This window comes from Xyrauchen texanus, chromosome 32 (genome assembly GCF_025860055.1).
Source record: "Xyrauchen texanus isolate HMW12.3.18 chromosome 32, RBS_HiC_50CHRs, whole genome shotgun sequence".
Lineage (NCBI taxonomy): Eukaryota > Metazoa > Chordata > Actinopteri > Cypriniformes > Catostomidae > Xyrauchen > Xyrauchen texanus.
In genome coordinates this window covers 7,048,749-7,066,863 of record NC_068307.1, presented here as the reverse complement: position 1 = coordinate 7,066,863, position 18,115 = coordinate 7,048,749, and the positions used below count along the sequence as shown (strand labels likewise).

General features: G+C 37.7%; 1 protein-coding gene across 2 annotated transcripts in view; it reads right to left on the bottom strand.

Moving 5' to 3' along the window:
* Positions 1–14,827, bottom strand: part of LOC127626059 (kazrin-like) — a 227,290-nt gene extending 212,463 nt beyond the window's left edge. Inside the window, exon 1 of one of the 2 annotated variants that reach the window (XM_052101594.1) lies at positions 14,662–14,827. In XM_052101594.1, coding sequence (XP_051957554.1) covers positions 14,662–14,737 — 76 coding nt within the window. In that variant the 5' untranslated portion in view covers positions 14,738–14,827. The remainder of the gene's footprint in view (positions 1–14,661) is intronic. The other variant, XM_052101595.1, reaches the window with a different exon arrangement.
* Between the last annotated feature and the right edge of the window lie 3,288 nt (positions 14,828–18,115).

Sequence of the window (18,115 nt, the reverse complement as noted above, 5' to 3'; positions counted from 1 at the left end):
ATATTTATAGAGAGTAAAAGTGATTTCTATATAATTTTCAAAAAGTACAACTGTCCCACAGTTGTGGAGTCATTTTAACCATGCACACAAAACTATTTTGCGCCCAATACAATTTTTCAAAAGCTAGTGAATTAGTTAACCAAGAAGTGTCACTGAAGAGCATGCTTGAGATGAAATATGAGACAAGTGATGTTTGAAAAAACAAAGACAATTCATGGTAAATATATCACCTGTAAGCAGATATGTTTTATTGGGCATCATTTCCAATCGTCATTTCTTCTTTGCCATTTCTGACATAATATTGACATGCCAGTCTATTGCATACTGTGGCAACTCAAAAACAAACACAAAAACAATGTAAAGCTTCATTTAATGGACCAAATAGCTTTCAACTGTGTTTGATATAACGGATAGGGATTTTCTAGCACCAAATGATCAATTTAACATGATTACTCAAGGATAAGGTGTTGGAGTGATGGCTGCTGGAAATGGGGCATGTCTAGATTTTATCAAAAATGATATTTTTCAAATAGTGATGATAATGTTTTTTACATCAGTAATGTCCTGACTATACTTTGTGATCAGTTGAATGCCACTTTGGTGAATTAAAGTACCAATTTCCTTCTGAAACAGCAAAATCTGTACATTATTCCAAACTTTTGGTCACCAGTGTACATACAATTTGTGCTGTACATTGTTAGTAGATAAATTAACCCTGTAAAGCCTGACATACATGAAAGAACTGTCAGAAAATTCACATTTTTGGAACTTAAACTGTTTTAGTAACATTAGACAAACTATTCATTTTTGTGTAGGACATTTGTTATTTAAGATTTTTGTTAGCCCATACGTGTTACAGAAGTAAATCTTGGGGTATTATCAGAGGACTCCCTGGGCTTTTTAGAGATACAAAATGTTTGAGAGTTTGGTCATTGACAACATCATCTCCTTTGTCTATAAAAATGAATTGAAATGTATTACAGTCCAATTCAGCACATCAAATACAATATGGATCAAATATTCTTCAACAATACATGTTTTTTATCATATGTATTTTATGCACCAAACACTATATCGACATTTAAAAAAGGAAAATTGTAAAACTTTTTTGGCTGGGTCTCAGGAACTTATGGTAAGATGACATCATAATGCCATCATAATAGCATGTAATGTAAAATAATGAGACCTTTAAAATGACAGAGCAGGCATAATATATGAAAATACACATTAATATTAGTTCACACTTTAAACATATCTTATACCAAGTATATGTCAGAATTTTCAAAGTTCTGTTATTCTTTATTTTATTTATTTTTTGTGGTGGGCATGAATGGAATGGAATGGTGATTGAGAGATACAGATTTATGCAAAAGTTTGGGCACCCCTCTGAGGCTGCATTATAATTTGCTCTGTCTTTTTAAGAAAAGATTGTAGTGATATGCCATTCAGTTTCTAGAGAAAGCTTGATAATGTGATGTTTATCAGACAAAAATTCTTAGTGTAGCAGTATTGAGTTGTAAGAAATAAAATCAAATGTAAAAATTAGGCTGTGCAAAGGTTTGGCCACCCTTTCAATTGTGTTGATTTGAATACCTGTAGTCACTAAATGCTGATTGACTGCAACACAAAATTGATTTGATTGGCTCAGTGAACATTAAACTGAAAATAAAGGTGCAACCAATCATTAAAAAGAATATTCAAGGTAGCTAATTGCTAGTTGTGCTTCTCTTTGATTCTCTACTGGAAAGTAGCAACATGGGAACCTCAAAAGAACTCCATAATGACTTAAAAACTAGGATAATTCATCAATATGAATTAGGATAAGGATACAAAAACTTATTACAAAGGTTTAAGGTCTCTGTCTCCACAGTCAGAAATATAGTTAGAAAATGGAGGGCCACAACAACAGTCCTTTTGAAGGAAAGATGTGGTAGGCCAAGAAAAATATCTGAAAGGCAAAGGCGAAGAATGGTTAGAATGGTCACAGACAAACTACAGACCACCTCCAAAGAGCTCCAAGAATATCTTGCTGCTGACCACAGTCCAGCGCACTTTACACAAGGAACAGCTCAATGGAAGGGTGATGTGGAAAAAGCCTTTTTGTGCATACTGCCAACAAGCAGAGTCATTTGAGGTATGCAAATGCTGTGGACAGATGAAACTAAGATAGCTTTATTTGGTCGCAGCCAGAAGCGCTTTGTATGGCGGAAAAAGAGGGCAGCAATCCTAGAGAAGAATCTGCTCCCTACTGTAAAATTTGATGGAGGGTCCATCATGCAATGGGGCTGTGTGGCAAGCACAGGTACTGGAAACCTTGTCAAAGTTTAGGGTTGCATGGATTCCAAATCTACCAAGTAATTTATCCACACACACAGATACGATGTTCTAGAATGGCCATCCCAGTCTCCAGACTTGAACATCATCGATTTAAAGCAGGCTGTCCATGCTCGGAAACCATCAAACCTGACTGAACTGGAGACATTTTGCCAGGAAAAATGGTCCAAAATACCAGCAGCCAAAATTCAGGGACTTATCAGTGGCTATAAGTAGTGACTACAGGCTGTTATTTCAGCAAAAGGAGGCTCTACTAAATATTGATATGAGATTCCATTGAGGTGCCCACATTTTTGCACCTGTCTGTTTTTATCATGACTCACATTGCACTGTTTCTGTTGATTCAATAAATGTTATTTCAGAACTGAAATGTTACTGTTTCCATATGGTATAAATTAAATCCAAATGAAGGTGTGGCCAAACTTGTGCATAAAACTGTATACCTCAAAGGCAAGTTGTATCATATTGATACATGGATTATGATGTGATTTTTCAATAAAATAATGTGCACATTTTTAACCATGCACAAGTTGCTTATATTCAGAAAACTCATTATAAAATATCAGTAACAATATAATAATTTCTGTCACTTTTACTTAATTAGAATCAGCAAAGAGTTCACTTAAAAATTAGTGCAAGCAATACAAAAGTGGACATTTTTGGAATTTTTACAAAATATATTTTTCAATCAAGAAATGCCCAGAAATGTCCACCAGGTGTCAGCAGACATCTAGTGCATTGCAGATTAGAGGATTTTTGGCAAAATTGATTGTTAATAATGCACAGGTTTTAGATAATAGCGTAACAAATTTGAATATTCTAAAAAGTCTTCAACAGGATTTCCAGACAGCAACTACAAAATGTAAAGGTGCTGGAAGCAATTTTAGCCATTCTAGAATTTCCACAAGCTAAAATGTTGGATTAGCCACACCTACTTTTTCCAAAACCCTGTATTTCAAAGATACCAAATGAGCTTTTGTGACCGACATCAAGCAGGAGCTGTTGTCAAAAACAACAGCAGCAAAATAGCGCTTTCAACTGACAACAGTTATGAGTGACATGGCATAAAAATGGCATTAAGCCTCAATAATTTGCTACAACTACAATACCATGAGAAAGAGCAAAATGATTGACAGCTAGAAAGCATCAGAGACCACAGCCTCGCGGACACATTTTTGTTTGCTGTTTACAGAGTCTTATGTTGTCACAGAGAGTGAGATATCTCACAGCACTTATTTTATTCATATCTTTTAGGGAGCAGGACATTTTCTGCACACCATTCCATGAAAAAAAATCACGTAGAGCACCTTTATATTACAAGACAGTCACGGTGTGTATTTTCAATTAGACATTAGAGAACAGTCACGTTTGTCTACGGAGGTAAGCATAGCAAGAGTAAGCCGCTTGAGCACTTCAGTTATGACAAGTCCTTTCATTAGAACTTTAAAAAAGAATACATAAAACAAAAATCTTATTTGCGTAAAAAAGTCGACCCCTTTTTCTTCGAAAAACAGAGAATAGCAAAAAAGAGGATAAATTGAGAAACGAGGGTGGGGAGATCTGATAATATTAAGCAGTATTCAAGTTACATAATGAATATGAACTATGTGGATTTAATCCCACATTCCGGATGACGTGTCAAATTTTCAAAATAAATGAATTAAAAATAAGACGTATTTGCCACAGACATATTATTTGATCCCTTTGAAGTGGTTTCAGGAGAAAACAAATTTGCATGCAGGAAGTTCTTTAGCTGCTCATGTCTTGCCAGCTGCCTCTGTCAAAATATATTCCCTCAGATGTAAACACTATTCAGAGCACTTCAGAACATCATGTGTAGGGGCTGATATCCAAAAGCAATTTTAGGACTCCAAGTAACCCGTCAATCTGATGAAACCAGCCTAAAATCACACCTAAACAGCATGAGGCAAATCCACACAAGCTCATGTAGTGGGTTATACGTTTTGATCTTATTCCTTACAGAAACTCTCCAGGGGAAGGGTTGTGTGTATCTTTTGCAGTTTAGAGAGTGTTACATCACTTTTCCTATTATAAGTGAAATAGGTCAGAAATCTTCAAACGCCAAAGCTTACATTCAAACAAAACTGGACCCTGCTTAAAATTCACGAGAATACTCTAATCAACACGCTCTCCCTTTAAGCCTTTTCCGCACTAACAGCTGCATTGCCACTTAACGCCTGTTTCTTTCAAATAGACTTAGAAGTAATGTGGATTTCTGTCCAATTGGGAACACTACAGTTCTCGAAATTGACGATTGCAGAAGCCAATCAGCAAATTCTCACTGGTATAAAAAGCTGCTCTACAAAACTGGGTGGTTACACTAAGTAGAAATTAAAAATCGAATGGCATAAACATGAAACGATGCCATCTCAGCTGCTTCCCAAGCCAATAATCGAATGGCTGTGAGATTCAGTAACAGTGAGAAGTAGGATTCCATTGACTGATTGAGTGATTGTCAGGCCCCGGAAGGGACATAAATTGACTCCAGTCAATGCAGATTTAACCACTGCAAAGAGACTATCAAGTTTTGCAGTTTTATCTTTTTACGACATTCTACCTCAAACAATATCAATTGTGCAATACACACTCTGTAAAAGAACTGCGAGTAACTAATGTGTATATTCCAGCGAGAGTCTGTAAGCTTCTAAAATACCTTGAAAATATGCTTTAAAACATATGAAGTGGAATAATAATAATGTAGATGAATGAGAAAGCAATGTGGCTCTGTATTGTTGTGGCATTTATCATTATTACAAATTGTCAGTGGCAGAAACGGACTACTGCCTAAACAAAATATTAAACTAAGTGGCATCTGCAAGCAAATAATGCTAGACCTTTTCTTACCAACTGGTTCCAAGTCAGTCGCCCGAACGTTCACACAGGTGTCCTAGCAGAGTAACCACAAGTGTAGTTCTACTCATAAACACATGTTCCACTAACGTTTGACAAACAGAAACTGTCCTATACAAGAAAATGGTCCATATTTTTTTAACAATGCATCCATTCTTTTAGCATTTAATCCAACAAATATCTTTTTGTGAAATGTTTTGCTTGAAAAGTATGCACAATCTTATAGCACAATGTATAGTAATGCAAAGACGCTCATACATGTTTTAGTGTGGCTTAAATTTCAAAGGTAACCATTTTGCTTTTTTGTACGTGCAGTATCCGGATAGCTCTGATTATACTCTGTCTGCTATAATATCTGGCTTTAGGTCAGTCCCTCTCACTAGAGGTGACAGAAGAAAGATATGTCTACTGCTAGACAATTCTGTTGATGCAATTGTTTTTCCACTGCCGTATCACCTCTTCTACACTTGACCAATGGTGCAGAAAGGTGACTTATTCTTGAGCTCTGTGCAAACAGACTTTGCAGTAGCAAACAAATAACCAAAAAGTGCTCCCAGAACAAAGCTGGACAGAGAGAGTACCACACTCTACCAGGGCATGATAGAAATACATACCACTGTCATGCAACTTTAAATTTAACATTGAACAAGTAATGTATATCCTAAACAAATTAGCTTTGATTTGTGTTATAGAAAACCTGTGAGTTGATCTTTGATCTTTGAATTCAAATTATTCCTAATTAATAACAGATTGTTAAATAGCTTTTGTCTACAAGTGTTTATGAGTAGTTAACAAATGGAAATGGATGTCAACGTTTTTTCTTTTTTTTTTTACATTAAGACTTTTTAATTTAAAATTATATTTGTATAAGGGACAGTTTTTATGCAACTGTTCAACTCTATATAAGTTTTGTAATTTTCAATTTGGGGTGTGACAAATTAATTTTTAAAAGTGCAATTATTCCAAGTAATCTCTAATTTATAATGAGAAAGAAAATTGCTGTTTTAAATAGATTTAGATGCAATTTATCATATCACACAGCAGGACAGTTTAAAATAAGTGCTTTTGAAGCTAATTAGAATTTGACCTTCAAGTCTCTTTATGCAATTTGTGTCTACGTATATACACTCACTGAGCACTTTATTAGGAAATCTATGGTCTTAATTAAGTGCCAGACATGGTCTTCTGCTGTTGTAGGCCATCCGCCTCAATGTTCAATGTGTTGGACATTCTGAGATGCTTTTCTGCTCAACACAATAGTACAGAGTGGTTATCTGAGTTACTGTAGCCTTTCTGTCAGCTCAAACCAGTCTGGCTATTCTCCATTGACCTCTCTCATCAACAAGGTGTTTTCGCCCACAGCACTGCCCCTCACAGGATGTTTTTTTTGTTTGTTTTTGGCACCATTCTGAGTAAACTCTAGAGACTTTTGTGCATGAAAATCCCAGGAGATCAGCAGTTATAGAAATACTCAAACCAGCCCGTCTGGCACCAACAATCATGCCACGGTCTACATCAAGTCTACAAGATCAAGTTTTTTTTTCCTATTCTAATGGTTGATGCGAATATTAACTGAAGCTCCTGACCCCTATCTGCATGATTTTATGCATTGCTCTGCTGCCACATGATTGGATGATTATATAAGTAGATGTACAGGTGTACCTAATAAGGTGCTCCAGACATTAATTGTAATTTTGAAATGTACGTATAATATCATTTATATCAGAGCTCTCACATGTGATGAAGAATCCTTTTATATCAGTAACCTTATAAAAGCTCTTTTATTTTACATTGAAGAGGGTCTCCTCATGGAGGCTGCCATGTTAGAATCACATGACCAGCCGAATACCACTTGCTTAATCTCAGTATTCACTTTTTTAATGAACACTTGCACTCACGAGTTACATTAATTATGGCTCATTGTGAATAGTGAATTTCTACAATGGCATCTGCAACTAAAATCTGTTTCATAAGTGTAAGTCCAAGACAACATACATTAAAAAAAACTACCGAATGCACATAGAAAATAGTGTTGTTAAAATAGTTTCACACAATAAATGTTTATATTTTTCTACTAAGGATGTCTAACAGTGTATGGATCAAAGAATATTTATGTCATTTTTGCATATTGTTTTTATTTTTTTTAAGTCATGAACATTTCCACCACAGTGTAAATTCTGTATTTTGTTTAATACAATTCTGTGGTGGAAATGACAGTGATGGAAATTATATTTTAAACATTTCTGGAAACAAATTGGAAATCCTTTCTCTTGCTAGGTTCGTTTTAATACATGTTATGCATTCTAAATGATATTTTCACACTTTCTGCTTAATTTAGCAAAATTACAGCTTGATTGGTGGCGGCAGTGGCTCAGATGGTAGAGCGGGTCGGCTGCTAATCGCAAGGTTGGCTGTTCGATTCCCGGCCCACACGACTCCACACGCAAGACACTGAACCCCAAGTTGCTCCCAATGGCAGGCTAGCGCCTTGGTGTATGAGTGTGTGTGAATGGGTGATTGGTACACAGTGTAAAGTGCTTTGGTAACCTTTGAGTTTAGAAAAAAGCACTATATAAGTGCAGACCATTTACCATGTACCATTGGTGCCCAATAAACATACTCAGCTCACAAAGGACATGAAATCGACCAAAATGAAGAAATACCCATATATAAAATTATAGTCCATAAATGAGGGCATACATGTTCATATTTCCAATTCCACTATTTGTTTGTGACATTTAATCTAAAGTACATGTGCAAACATGAAGTGGAGAACGTGGTATTTCACTTCACAATGTAATATATCCAATTCCTAGATGTGAAATCTAGGAATTCATAGAAATACACTATATGGCCAAAAGTATGTGGACACCCCCTCGGGGTACAAACATTATTATTAAGATTAAGACTTTTACCCTAATATCAAAGGTCTTACTAGAAAAAAAGAAATTATGATCCAACGTGAATTTTCTTGATAAATATGAAGGGCTTGATAACGTGCATGTAAAATGTCTAGAAATAGCATTTTAGCTTAGCGTAAAACTGACAATTTAAAATAGAAATATAATATTTCTATTTATTCTGCTCCAAACTTACTTCTCTGTCTGCTCAAATGAATGTAACACATCATAAGAAAGTTTCACCACTGTTCAAATGCTCTTTGGATCGCATCATTTATGTCTAAATCTTTCCATCTGAAAGGACTAAATATAAAATTAAACAAATGACTACAAAATGCAAAGTAATCTCTTCAGTAATCAAAATACTTTTTGAATGTAACTGTGTTCTAATTACCAATTATTTAAATAGTAACTGTAGTGGAATACAGTTACTTATAGTTTGTATTTTAAACACGTAATCCTGTTACATGTATTCCGTTACTCCTCAACACTGTACGTATACAAGTATATTTTTGTCCATAATTATTACGTATCAGATTTCTGTATTGGAAGGGACAGGAAAAACATGATTTCACATCAGTTTTCCTTGTGGAAAAGAATGACAGGTATGAGAATGTGTTCATTGTATTAGTTCACAGTGGTAAGGCTTATTTCTACAGTAAACACTCCTCAATCAAACAGAAGGGATCAGGTACTGAGAAAAGGAGGCCATTATGTCCTGGGACCGTGTAACTCAGTCACCCCCTGCAGATCCCCATTAGGATCACTGGTGCCGCATACTGTGCTATCAGTAACATCTGCACACACACACACACACACACACACACACATACACACACATACACACACACACACACACAATCACTGCACCATTCAGCCGTGTCCGTTACGTCTGCCCAAACAGTCTGTGTGCTGGCGGGTGAGTGCACAGTCTTGGATCTCAGCCATTCTCTCGCATACCCATCACAACACATTAAAGCATTGGCTCGCCATGCCACTGTAATCTATGCTGTGGCGTATTTTGTGTTGCAAGAAGATGATTTTTCAAAACACTTAAAGAACGTACATTCACAAAGACAGAGTCCAAAACACTTTGATCAGTGTTAAAAGAGAAAATTGTTTGGCAAAAGTGCACCAAAAAAAACACTAGCTCCTCTGCAGAAAGTCTTTTATGAAAATTGGACCAAAAAAAATATCATATTTTAGCAAAGAAATAAAAATACATCCCAAATAAAATCATTGTTTATAAAGGCAGAAACTTCAGACAAACCCACGTCCAGTGCGTTCAGAGGGAACGACAGATCAGAATGTTTGAACCTACAAAATCTCATTATGGATGATCCAGAATACAAAACATTCAAAAGAGAGAGAGAGAGAGAGAGAGAGAGAGAGAGAGAGAGAGCGCTGATGGTAATACATACAGTATTTTGGCACTGCTCAAGCTCAGATATTGCAGAGGAGTCTCATCTTCAGGCACTTCAGAAACACAAATTCAGTAAAGAGGCTTTCAGCATTCCAAAGCAACACGAAGAATATTAATCATGGCAATGTCACACGCTCCGCAGACACTAATACATTCCTGCATATCACACAGTGAAGCTTCGCTAATGAGTTCACAGATTCATAGCAAACAAAGGGCATTATTTATTAAAGTTTCTGCTATTTCTAGAGAGCAAGCAGAGAAAGGGACACTTTCATCCCTGTAAATCCAAATCCCCCAACCCCCCGACCCGATCCATCCATCCTATTTCACCGCTAACATACCTGTTCCCCCCAACAACATCAAAACATCACGATAACACACACATATGTTTACTGAGCTATCTAAATATTGTTTTATCTAAAGCTTATCATTATATTAGCTTTTTAATTATTATTTAATTATTAATAATAATCCCAAATAATAAAAACGACAAGAAACATGTATGTTGACATGAACTTTTAGGAAAACTACTTGGTCTAAAAAAAAATATATATATATACATTTCTTAGGGGCTTCTATTTACAAATCAAAAAAGGGAAAGGAAAATGCACACAGCAGTCACGCAGGAGTCTCGGGAGGTTAAACATTACATAACAAGCACGACTCAATGTTAAGGATTTTTTCTACTGGCCCAGGCAAAATTTTCACTGGCCCAACACAAAAATCACAAATAGCTGTTTTTTACCATCATAGCTTTAAAAAATATGTCTGAAGATAAATATTTTTTACATATCTTGTGTTTTGAATACAATGTCCCGCAGGGGCAAGTTTGAATCCAGGGCATGCTGAGTGACTCCAGCCAAGTCTCCTAAGCAACCAAATTGGCCCTGTTGCTAGGGAGGGGAGAGTCAAATGGGGTAACCTCCTCGTGGTCGTTATAATGTGGTTCGATCTCGGTGGGGCGTGTGGTGAGTTGTGCGTGGATGCTGCGGAGAATAGCATGAAGCCTCCACATGCGTTATGTCTCCGCGGTAACATGCTCAAGCATCGTGATAAGGTGCGCGGATTGATGGTCTCAGACGTGGAGGCAACTGAGATTTGTCCTCCGTCACCCGGATTGAGGCGAGTCACTACGCCACCACGAGGACTTAGAGCGTATTGGGAATTGGGCATTCCAAATTGGGGAGAATTTTTTTTTAAATACAATGTCCCCCAAAATGTAATCGCATTTATAATTTGCGAGATATGATTTATGCCTTATGTAATCCCATATATGCACTTTACAGATATAAATTCATAAATACATCATATTAACCTCAGCCGTCGTGCCATTTACACATGTGTTTTTAAGCCAAGAGTTCTGTGGAGGAGATGATGGGTTTTCGGTCACCTGTTTAGTCATGCAACTTTTGCCCATGTGCAGTGTTTTCACAAGAAAGATCAAAGATTTAGTCACTGAATTAAAGATTTGATTATTGGCTGAGAGAACAGACTTGCTACTAAATCGGTTGTGATGTGTAATGTACATTAGGGAGATATTAGGCCTAATCTTTGAATTAACAATGTGTATATAACATGAAATCAGACAACCAAAACAACACCTGATATACAAAGAACAAAAATACCTGTATGGTCCAGAAATGAGACATGTAACAGGTCTTTTATGAGGATGATATGAAGTAGACTGTTTCAAATATTTATCTTCACCCTGCAGCTGAACAGCTCTGATAATAATAGCCTAAAAGCCATAGTGATCTTGCTTCTTTTCATATCAAACGCCATTATCATGTTGAATTAATGTTTACATTTTGAAACATCACCTAATTAAATGTATAATTACATTTTGGATACTGAGCAGCTCATGATTTCCAAACGCGTGTATAACTGGGGTTTAACAAAGTTTATTAAGTCTCATTCGGCGCTTCATCTCTAAAGGCAAATTAATGAGAGAAAATGTGTTTGTTTTTTTACAGTGGGAATAAAACTAGCACTCTGTCCCTTTACGAGAGCACACGCATGTTAAACAGACTATGCTGCACGGAGAGAGATGATGATGAGACATTATGCATGGAGAGACATGGATTTTCAGTCCTATAGAAAGAAACTGATTTCTTTTGTTCTAATGTGTGGATTACTAATGTTCACCAACATGCAAAAATGAAAAATGTGGGGATTTTGCAGACTCTGAACACAGAATGTGCGGGGATACTTAAAATGTTGCAAAACACGTTAAATCCCACTACGAAATTCATTAAGTGGGGTTTTTTCCTGCTATTTTCTACACATTGGTAATAGCTGCTGCTAAGACACTTGGAAAAGAGCGAGGACAGTGCTAGGAGAGTGCGCTCAGTGTCTGCACGATCTTGTGCGTGCACATGACTGTGCCTTAGCGCGTTCAGTATATTATGCATTTGCACATCTTTGCTAGATAAATATACTCACGCTTGCTCCTTGGTTAGAACACTTGGTTTGCTCCATGGAATTTTTGTGCTCTCTCGCTTTTTGTTTTTTGTTCTGGCAGTCCTTATTGTCGAGCCCTGACAAGGTAACAGTGCTTGGTTTATTTTGAGCTGGACATGACAGAAGTCATAACTTCCAGGTCAGTGAGATTAATTCAGTAATTGCTCTGACTGGAGTGTTTTAGATTCACTAAAACTGGTCGCTGGTTCGATCCCCACAGCCACCACAAGGCGGCACTTAAGCAAGGCACTTAACTCCAGGTTGCTCCGGGGGGATTGTCCCTGTAATAAGGGCTCTGTAAGTCACTTTGGATATATGCGTCTGCCAAATGCATAAATGTAAATGTACTAAAAAGAACAAACTCATAAGAGCCATTCTTTCAAGATTTAGATTACACAGGTCGCACTGTGCATGTCGCATAATAGATGAAAATAAACCGGCTCGAATTAGTAATTTGTTCGGGAATCAGACTACACTGGTTGTAATTTGTTTTGCGCTATAGATTCAAAAGAACCATCTCGAAAGATTTGTATGTTCGGGAATCGTACTTCACTGGTCGAACTTTGTGTTTCAGTAGAGAGGCAGCACTGACACTAAATAGTGTTTCAGTAAACACTGTCAGAGTATTTTAGTACAGTGTTCTATACTAAAACAAATGACAGACCTAAAAGTCATGAAAATCATACGGTTTTGAATTAGAACCGGTTCTTGGTTCCCATTCCTACTACAGACAAACCCAAACAAATAACTAACTACTTCAGACAAATTTGTCCCCAAATTTGTCCTAGTTTATAACAATACACACTCGAGCAATCCAACACTCTGATAATGCAATATTCCTTTACACTTTGTGAAATGGACCAAGTTATTGGATTGTTATTGCAACCATGGCAACATTGAATTATTGTGGGAAAAGATTATGTTAAAATGTAAGTTAGGGTTTTTTAAGTCTAATTAAACACATTAATTCCACAGAGGAGTGTAATTGAAGGACATTTCTGTAAAAAAAAAATAAAAAAAATCACTGCATGATCTGGAGGATGAATAAACATGGAGATCTTTAGTACATTAAATCTCAGCTGTCAGGTGATAATAATTGAAACTCAAATGTCATTTAGAAAACGAATCCTGTCTTAACAGGTTTAAACACTATATTTGCACTTTTTATGAGTTGCTTTGGAAAGAAAGCATTTATCAAGAACATTAGGTAAAAGGCATATGTACAGTAATGTAAACTCAGAAGGCAGAATAGACAATCATCATTGACTGATATAATCTAAAATTTCAGGAATTGTTCTACTTAAATCCAAAGATGTACCCTCTCTTTCAGAATATGCCCCAGAAGAAGTGAGTAATCAAGTGCTTTTGAATGCCGATTCGGAAGCATGGCATCCCTCTGCTAATTGGCACATTAATGTGTATCAAATTAAACATCAAATTAGAATGTGCTTGGACTGTCATTACTGGCAGTATGTATGCCATTTACAAACTACTGTTTGAAATAATGGTGTTCTTCTGCGGGTCTTATTTTAATTTGATTGCTCAACCAACATCTAAGCCGTAACTTTTAAAATGGGGTTTAATGAGAGTGAAAGTCCAATGTAAGCCTAGCATTTTGATATAAGCCACACTGTTGCCAAAGGCATAAAGGAAAACAAATCAGTGATTTTAAGGATTGTTTATTTACAAAGTGTCAATATATTAAATAAATAAAATACATTTAAAAAATGATTTTACCAGACGGTGAACTACAAAAAATTATACGAGTATTTAATTCCAATTTATGTGTTGGCAAGCAGTTGTTTGTCAGTCGTTTCTGCCTGTGGTCACTTTAAATGAAGAGTTCAGACAGATTTTAGTACATTTTTACAAACCTCTATCACACAAACCCTGTAAATAAATCATAAATGCAGAAGTAAAGTCTCTGAGATATAACTTGTGAACCAGCGTGATTCAGTACCTCTATTTATAGCACTGGATTTTTTTCTTTCTTTCTTCTTCCTTTTTTTATTTTTTAGATAAAATACATAATTCATCAATGCTTAAGAGTTCAATATTTATGAAGCTGTCAAAGAATTATTGCACTGTTTCAGAATTACAGCTCTGAGCCTTGCTGGAAAAATCTACTTTAAAAATCCACGGGTGTGAAACATTTGCAGCTACTCAAGACAACTTTCATGTTCCTCTTCCTACCCGAGCCCTCATGACTGACTTATTAAGTTCACTACATCTATAAGCAAGCAGACATACACACCAGCAGACACATTTCTTGTCTGTGTGCACCTCATTAGTGGGCTGAAATCAGCAGGGAAGACGGTTCTCTCTGCATTCTGGGAGCCTAAACCGAGAGATCGGGATTTGCAGTGGACCATGATCTCACCAGATGAGTTTTCACAGACCATAAGCAAACAGTCAGACAGGGTTTAGCCATATTTTCTGTCCTAAGGCCTGTCGGAAAGTTGTGCACAACCTTTTGAAATTCGGCAGAAATAACCTTGGTTGTCCCCAAATTACAAGCATAAATCCAGCTAACATCAAACTAGAAGATCAAGGCTCTTTATCTTGTATACATGTAGTTCACAACATCTAACTGGTCAATAATAGTTAGATCAACATTGACATACCAATACGATTCGACATGGGTGCACATAACAGAAGAGCAAAAGTACTCACTAGCTTGCATCAGCTGTCCTTGGCGGCCAAACACCTGGGAAAAGGTGGTGGGAGCACAGGTGAGCGTGTCCTCCATGGCTGGGATGTCCACTAGACTAGACCGGTTAGTCTCTGAACACGTCACGGCCGGAGAGCAGAAAAGAAGGTTTCTATCTTCAATCCCCCTCTGAAATCAGTCTGGTAGCTGCTGGTAAAGAATAGCAGAGATTTTAGCTCAGGACTGAGAGAAATAGCCTTACTTACATGCAAGATAATGAGGAAGTGTGTCTGTGTGTGCTTTAAGGAGAATGAGTGAGTGTGTGTGTGCAGAGAGGGAGCACGAGAGAGAAAGAGAATCAGAGCAATTATGTCTTGCCTTTCCTGCTGCTGCTCTATGATCATATGTCAAGGTTGTGCCTCGCTGGCAGTTTTCTCCAGACTGAGAGTGGTAGGGTGGAAGCTTCTGGTCTGGATCTCAGCACACGTCCCCATCCAGTGTGCTCTGTCCTGATGAGTGAGTGAGAAGGCTCTAGTCCCCCAGGCGCATGGTGGACTGCTGTTTGTTGTGCTCTGATTGGGGTGCACGTGCCCTCATCTCTCCTCCCTCTGCCTCAGCTCTACCCCTCCCTTACACTGCTCTCTCTCCCTCACTAACTCGACAATCCATTTCGTAAGAAGCACTGCTACAGGGGAAAGATTATTTGCAACTCTTGCAGCTCTACTTTTAATTCCTCCCCCTGTGGAGGAGAGAGATGAGGTTGAAAAAGAAAGTTCTTCTGAGGTAACTCATCCATGGGTGGTAAAAGAACAATGGACGTACAATCAGAGATCCTAATAAGAGGAATTTTATTAAATCTGTTAATCAATTTATAATGTCTGTCTGTCTATCTATCTATCCATTTATCCACAGTATATATGCATGTATGTATCTAACTGTCTGTCTGTCCATCCATCCAGAGTATGTATGCATGTATCTATCTGTCTCTCTGTCCATCCACCAACCCACCCATCTGCAGTATGTATGCATGCATGTATGTATCTGTATGTCCATCCATCCATCCTTCTATAGTATGCATCTGTCTGTCTGTCCGTCCATCCATCCATCCATCCATCTATGGTATGTATCTGCCTGTCTGTCATCTATCTATCTATATCTAATGAACTATCTAATTACAGTATGTATGCATGCATGTATGTATCTGTATGTCCATCCATCCATCCTTCTATAGTATGCATCTGTCCGTCCGTCCATCCATCCATCCATCCATCTATAGTATGTATCTGTCAGACCGTCCGTCCATCATCTATCTATCTAACCATCCATCTATGGTATCCATCCATCTATGGTATATATCTAACCATCTATCTATCTATATATCTAACCATCCATCTATGGTATCTATCTCTCTCTCTATAAAAGAGAGGTACATTATGGTATTTGATTAAAATATAGAAAATAAGATTATTAATAAACTATAAAGATAATATAAGATTATAACAAAAACACACTTCTACATACTTTATTTTCGATGAGAGGTTATCCACGGCGTTCATCGTGTAACCTTTGGCAGGAACAGGGAAACGCATCAGCATTCGTTTTAAAGTAATGTGTGAGGTCAGTGCAATCGTTGATTCCGCTCTCCACTGTAATAACATGAAAGATCTGCAAGTATGGCCATATCCTCTTGTTCTGAAAGGAAACATGGTGGGGGTCAACCTAGTATTATGTAACATCCAGCAACATCAGCTAGTGGTGTGATTGATAGGTTGACTGGTTCACAAAAGGACAGCCCGCAACACTACAGCACTGAAAGAGGGTGATTTGACTCCCCCCACCCCCTTCCCCTATTGTATCAGCAGAACTGAAGTTATGACATGAGGCTTTTTCAGTTTCACAGCTTTCAACTGACAGCCAAGGCAGAAGGCATGTCGCTAGAGCTCGCTGGAACTAAATCCTCCCCTGTCTAACAGAAGGTTCGCTCAAATCAAATTCTTTTTGAATGTGAGCTGGAGACATGCAGATAGTATGCTGTCAGCTGGGAAGGGTAGAGCTGCTCCTCTTATACACTGCCCTGCCAGAACAGATTTCTCTCTTTCTCTCTCTAGCTCTCTACATCTTCACCGTTCTTCCATTATCCTCCTGGAGGTAGAGGTATTTGATAACAACTACATCGACACAAAAATATCCCCAATCCACCCAGTTACACAAAGAAGCAATATTTCAAAAGAGTACAGAGGGATGGAGTATTATTTTGCAGCAACAATAGAGCAAAAAATGAATTTGTTAGCAGATCTGAGGTTGAACGAATGGTCCACAAAAAGCAGTTATATAGAATAATATTTAAGTTGCTCAAGCAGAGCAAGGTCACATTCCTCCTGCGTAGTGTGCATATGCATATCTTAGCTTCACTTCTCCATCCTACTTAATGTAGTGCAGAGACGAACTCAAAAGCTGCATGGGGCTGCATTTTTATTACTAGTGCTATGCCACCTTGCACAGCAATCAGGATTAAGTGTGGGGATATTTCATCATGTCAGGCTGAGTATAGCACCATGCTCCTCTCCTATGCACAGCATGGAGAAACCATAAACCACACCACTGTCCCACAGAGGAATCATAAACAACAGCGTCATGGCATGGGGGAAGCATAAACAAGATGTGATTTCTCGGCTACATAAAGACCTATCCTGTGCATCAGAACAAATTTGCACTCAATTTTCAATTTTTCATTTGAATAGTGGCAAGCCATACACAACGGAAGGGCACAAACAGCTACTAAGACTATGTAGTCAGGTTTAGATTTCCTAGAAGAGATCTTCATTTTATTCTAATGGGTTTTTGTTTGATGGTCTGATATGATATAAGATCAAACTCTTATCTTGAGAGGGGCCAGTGCAAAATCACAATTTATACTGAACCTAGGAATATATAAAAAATGTCTCACTGAACTGGATTAGCCTTATAGTTAGTCTGTAAACATTTTTTAAATGTAAATGTACGATTTGAATGGGAAAAGAATGTAAAAATGCTACAGTAAAAAACTTTAATTGGGTTAAAAAACTGTTATACGGTAAAAAAATTCTAATAATGTTTATTTGTTATGGGTTAAGGTGGGCAAGGAGTCGGCGGGAACTGGCTGAACAGTCAACATAACTTTAATGACATAAAAGAACTTAAACATAAACACACAGAGGCTACATGTGGGTCTCTCTCTCTCTCTCGAACTGGTGTACCCGGCTCCTCTTTATCCCGCTCCCACTGATTGGACTGATTCAGTGCAGGGCCTGGTCACGCCCTTCTCTCATCACACTCCTCTGCCGCCCGATTCAGGCCAAGGAAACCTCCAGCATCACGTACTTCCCTCCCTTCCTGCCCTTCTGCCGGCAGGTCTTCCCCACCTCTCGGGAGCCCTGGGAGAGACGAAGTAGAGGGGAGAGGGAAAGAGCGAGGGGAGAGACAGAGAGAAACTTGCTG